The 5,326-nt window shown below is 60.5% G+C and overlaps 1 protein-coding gene across 1 annotated transcript in view; it reads right to left on the bottom strand.

Annotated features, from left to right (window-relative positions):
- ATP13A2 (ATPase type 13A2) overlaps positions 1-5,326 on the bottom strand; it is a gene marked incomplete at its 3' end in the record, with an annotated part of 15,515 nt that overhangs the window by 3,981 nt on the left and 6,208 nt on the right. Inside the window, 14 exon segments of the mRNA XM_009880084.1 lie at positions 1,028-1,152; positions 1,396-1,516; positions 1,852-2,008; positions 2,160-2,273; positions 2,432-2,638; positions 2,715-2,903; positions 3,017-3,063; positions 3,177-3,287; positions 3,390-3,623; positions 3,787-3,846; positions 3,977-4,049; positions 4,292-4,426; positions 4,870-4,939; positions 5,218-5,295. Of these exon segments, the coding sequence (XP_009878386.1) occupies positions 1,028-1,152; positions 1,396-1,516; positions 1,852-2,008; positions 2,160-2,273; positions 2,432-2,638; positions 2,715-2,903; positions 3,017-3,063; positions 3,177-3,287; positions 3,390-3,623; positions 3,787-3,846; positions 3,977-4,049; positions 4,292-4,426; positions 4,870-4,939; positions 5,218-5,295 (1,721 nt within the window).

The following is a 5,326-nucleotide window of genomic DNA, read 5'->3' on the forward strand; positions in this document are numbered from 1 at the left end:
ACCCCTAACCTATACTGGTGCCCAGCATTCTTCCTCCCCAGGTGCAGGACCCTGCACTTGCTTATGTTGAACCTCATGAGGTTCCTCTCTGCCCAGCTCTCCAGCCTGGCCAGGTCCCACTGGATGGCAGCGCGGCCCTCTGGAGTGTTACCCACCCCTCCCAGTTTGGTATCATCAGCCAACTTGCTGAAGGATACACTCTGTCCCCTCATCCAGGTCATTAATGAATATATTGAACAATATTGGACCAAGTGTTGACCCCTGAGGGACACCACTGGTTACAGGTCTCCAACCAGACTCCGACTGAACAATATTGGACCGAGTGTTGACCCCTGGGGGACACCGCCGGTTACAGGCCTCTAACTAGGTCCTGTGCCGCTGATCACAACCCTCTGAGCTCTGTCACAGCCAGTTTCGCTCCACCGGCGCTGGTGGGGTCTCACGTGGTTACCCATCCAAGAGCGGCTCAAAGCCACAAAGCTGCTGCGTTCCCCTTCTCCAGGTCACCACAGCCACGCTGCACGGGGGGATCCCTTCTCTTCCCCACTTTTGGAGGGATGAGCTCCAAAAAACCTCCTTTTTGCCTTACCCCGAAGAAAACCAGCAGCTTCCAACCCCGGCAGCGCCGCTTGCCTCGCCGCAAAACACCCGACGGCGACTCCTACGTGTCCTTCTTTAACCGTGCAACTCGGGGCGCTCGCGCGATACCGACATTTATGTCACCGGTGGGGAAACCACGAGCAGTTTTGCTGCCTAAACCGTCCACCCCGGCTCTGCGGGCTCACAAGAAAGCAGCCCGTAACCCTCCCCACGCCGCCTGCCCCCGAGTTCCCCCCAAGAGGACAACGCCAACAAGTGGGGACGCACCAAACCGGCGTCCCGCAGTCCTCCCCGTGCCCCCCGGCTGCTCCAGGCCACCCATTTCTGGCGGAGAAACCCTCCACCCCTTGCGCGACGTCGCGGGTCGCCTGCGTCCCCACGTCCTCCCCGAGCCCAGCGTCCCCCGTTCCCCCCTCCTCAGGGTCACCTGTCACCATGACGGGGCGGATGTTGGCGTTCCTCAGGAGGCGAATGACGGGCGCAGACTCCGGTTTGAGGACGTTTTTCATGACGAGGAAGCCCAGGAAGGTCAGGCCGCTCTCCACGGAGTCCCTGGTGGGATAGAAGGAGCCATTCAACACCGTCTTCCACAGCGGGCAGAGAGCATCGATGGGTATAAACAGCTTAAAAAAATCCATCTGGGAGGCAGCCAGCGACCGCTTTAGGACAAATCGGGGTTTAATTCCTTTCAGGCTGCTCGGACGGGGCAGGCCGCGGGGTGAGCAAAGCATCCCGTGAGATGCCGGGAGCAAACAAGATCTAACGAGAAGGTTAAAAAAAAAAGTTGGCACCGACCTCGGGAGCTGCAGAGCCTCCTGGAAGGTGGTCAGCGCGCTCAGGGGTTTGTAAGCCAGACCCAAGACGCGGAATCCGTCCGTGGTGTAGTGTCGCAGCACGTGGGTGAAATCCGCAGGCACTGGCAGCCGCGAAGGGGGGGGAAAAGCGGGGTCAGAACGAGCCCCCGAACGAACCCCGTCTCCGCAGATCCCGGGGGGGGCTCCAAATTCCCAAAGGACCGAAGGGCTTTGGATGCTCATCCAGACTCCCACCCCCTTCGGCTCCTATTTTCTCCCCCCTCTCCCACCGTGAAGCTGGAGCTAATCCAAAGCCCCGCGCCTCCGCCAACAGCATCCCACCCCCTGCGCCGTGGGGGGGGAGCCGTAGGGATGCAGAGAGACGACAGAGCAGCAGGAGCGGCCGCTTCTCAGCTGGGGAGGGATAGTGAACCACCGCACGTCCCCCAGTACGTACCGGTTTCCTTCCCGCAAAGACTGGCCACCATCTCCGGCGCGCCCTTGATGTAGACGTGGGCCGGGGCTTCGCCGGGCAGCTTCACCAGCACGCTCATCCTCTGCAAGGAGGAGGAGAAGGGGAAACGCCGGAGGATCCCCAGGGGTGACCGGTGCTTCTGCGGGGAAGATGGAGAGGGCTTCAGGGCCAGGCAGGAATTTCTCCGGGAGGTCTGACCCCTCTCCAGAGGCTGTGAAGCACCACGACCCTTTGGGGGTGAAGATCCAGTGACCTGGGGAGCCTGAGCCCTTCTGATCCCCGGGACTTACCCTGTCTCGCGGCTGTTCTTCCTCGGGAGGAGGTTGCATCACAGCCAAGACCTTCGTCCCAAACTGCTGGGAGGCGGGCAGCTCACCTTCCTCCTCCTCCATCATCTCCAGGCGCTGAAACCAAGGCAGACACCGAGCTGGGAAAAGCTCTGCCTCGCAAACCCCAAACCCCATCCACCCCAGGGACGGTTCGAAACAATCCCCTCCTCCCGGCGGAGCAAGATGCGCCTTCCTCTTTACAGCTATGCAACCTTGCCCACCGCTTGTCTCACCCAGCCCGTGGACTCCACCATCTTGAGGTCCACGGGGTCCCCGACGGGCTGCGCCCGCAGCAGTGTGACGGCGTGGCAGGCGGCCAGGGAGTAGAGCAAGGGGCCAGCGGGCAGGCGGCGGGGCTCGTGGACGATGGGGGCGAAACGGTTGTTCTCCAGCGGGACCACCCCCCAGACATCCAACCCTTCCTCCGTCAGCGTTCCCGTCTGCGGGGGAGAGCGTGGTGGGTCCAGTCCTCGAGTTGGAAACCCTCGTTCTCCCGCGGCGCCGATGGAGACTCACCTTGTCGAAGCAAACCAGGCGGATCTTCCCGCAGAGGTTGATACGGGGAGGGCTGATGCAGAAGATGCCCTGGTTCTTCAACCTGTTCTGGGCGTAGATGGTACCCACCGTCATCGCAGCCGGGAGAGCCGGGGGCACGATGACGGTGACGAGGTCGAGGGCACGGATGATGATTTGCCCCACGGGGACCTGGCAGGCGAGGAGGGAAGAGGGGTGGGCATCCCCGTAGCCCTCACCCACCTTCACCTGATGGTCCCAGTGCCAACCTGAGCGTGGGGATTCCCCAGCCCCAACAGCCCTACCTGGTTTTTCACCAAGATGAGGATGCTGTAGAGTGTTCCGATAAAAGCTGGGCGGGAGGGAGAAGAGGCTCGGTTACAAAGCGAAGCGGGCGAAGGCTGCCTGCAACCATTCTAAGAGGAGTTTGGCTGCTCCTGGCCATGCCTCCACGCTCACACGTACCCAGGACGGCGAGGAACAGGACAAACTTCACAGCATCCTTGTAGAACTTGAAGCTGACGGGTTTGGGGTAGAGGATGGAGCTGATGAGATCCCCTTTGGCCGTGCAAAAACCTGCGGGAGAGGGGCGGGAAGGTAAGGGCGTGCAAAGTCACAGCTCCGAAGGACGTGGCTTAATCCCGATTTCCCTCCTCCCCACCTCAATCCATTCATTACCAGTGCGGGTCACCACGGCCAGCACTTCTCTGCCCACGTAGGACTTGGCTTGGATGACCTGCGTCCCGCAGAACAACGTGTGCCGCCTGTGCTCCTCAGGGGAATAGACGGTGGCGGCTGCCTGGCTGCTGGCCGGGAGAGGGGTTTTCATCACCGGCACGCTCTCCCCTACGGCCAAGAACATCACGGAGAGAGGTTTATCACCCTGGGAGGGGGCAGGACCCAACCAGCCTGGATGGGAAGGGGTTGCCGTAGGGCCATCCTTACGGCTCATCCTTTCCCGTCCTCCCCCCCCCCCCAAAAAAAAAAAGCCAAATTTCTGGTTTATTCTGAAAGAGAATAAAGGCGTTTTTGACCGGCTGAAATGTTAAAACCAGGAAAAAAAAGAAAAAGAAAAAAAAGGGGAGGCTGATGCAATCGCCCGGCACCAGGTCGGCGGAGCTCACCACCATCTCCTCTGGCAAAAAAAAACCCAAAACAAAACAAAAACCAAACCAAAACAACCCCAAAAAAGAACGTGGCTGTGCTCAGGCACCGTCATCCCCGCGTCATCCCCAACAGCTTCAGGCCTTCGCGGCGGGCATCACCCTCCCCCCCGCTGGGGCGATGGACTCGGACACCCACCGACATCTTGGCCATGTTCTGCAGCGTTGCGCTTTGCTGGCGAGGGAGGGAGAGGAGAGCAGCAGCTCAAAAAGCCCAGCGAAGCATCCCTAAAAATAGGTCTCGAAGGCTCGGGACCGCGGATGGAGGACGAGGAAACCCGCCCCGCCGTTGGGAGTATGGGTTGTCCTCCCCCAGCCGGGCTCGGAGGGAGCTCAGCATCAGCACAGAGGTCAAACATCATCAGAAAATGGGCTGTTCCGCTCAAATTGCGTGTCCCAGATAAGCCCCCCACCAACCTTCCTCGTCTCGTAGAGGGACAGCCCTAAGGAGATGGTGGAGATGAGGAAGATGCAGGCAGCGTAGTAGTAATAGGCGTCGCAGACCCACAGCACGATGCTGAACACTTGGAAGATGTAGAAGGGATTGAGCACCTGGAAGGGACCATGGAGAGAGAGAGAGAGAGCAGGTTTGGGGTGGGGAGAGCTTCCCTCCAGCCCACTGTGAGACCTCCAGGCTCCTTGAGGAACAACTGCGTATGCAGAGGAGAAGACGGTCCTTCCCTGGGGCTGGGGATGAACTGGCTGACTTCTCACAAACCCTCCGTCCTTCCCCGGCTTCGCTTACGGTCGGGACACTCCCGAGGACGCTCAGCCACCTCTACAACTCTCTGGGGACGCTCCTGTCTGAGCTAAGAGGCAGGACGGGTCCCCTCCACAGCTCTGTCTTCTCTGATCTCTGCTTGAGCTGCTTCTCCTCTAAAGTCCTCTCCACCCCACCAGCGAGGAAGCGCTGGCAGCGAAGGATGTGGGAGCAGGGGGAAGGATCTGCCCCGGGGACAACGCGGCGTTTGGAAGCACGGTCGGTAGATGCACACCTCCTCCACCAACAGCCTGGCGTAGGACTTGACCGGCACCTCGATGAGGTTCGGTCCGTAGATCTTCCTTCTGCAAAGGGGAGAGAAAAAAAGCAAGGAGGGAACCACATGCAGTTTACCGGGGGAAAAAAAGCCGCATTTCCAACCTGAGGGAACCTCACGCCGGCCGGACCTCCACCGGAGGTGGAGAAGCCACGCCGGGGCGATCCAGCACGGGAGGCAATCCTCTCTGTTTTGAGGTCTGGGTGCAAGAAACACCCCCCTCCCCGACTACTCCAGAATTTACTGGCCTCTGGAAAAGCCTCACCGGCATTCCCCGGGTGTCCCGGGAAGCTGCAGGATCCCTACCTGGTGTTGTGGTCTTGTTGGTCGAGCCCAGCCTGGGAGAGGTGGAGATCCGCGCAGGTCCAGCCTTCATCCAAGACGCTGGCAAGCCCCGGGGGTGGTGGTGGGGGGG

The sequence above is a fragment of the Charadrius vociferus genome, unplaced genomic scaffold, assembly GCF_000708025.1.
Source record: "Charadrius vociferus isolate BGI_N301 unplaced genomic scaffold, ASM70802v2 scaffold1592, whole genome shotgun sequence".
Taxonomy (NCBI): domain Eukaryota; kingdom Metazoa; phylum Chordata; class Aves; order Charadriiformes; family Charadriidae; genus Charadrius; species Charadrius vociferus.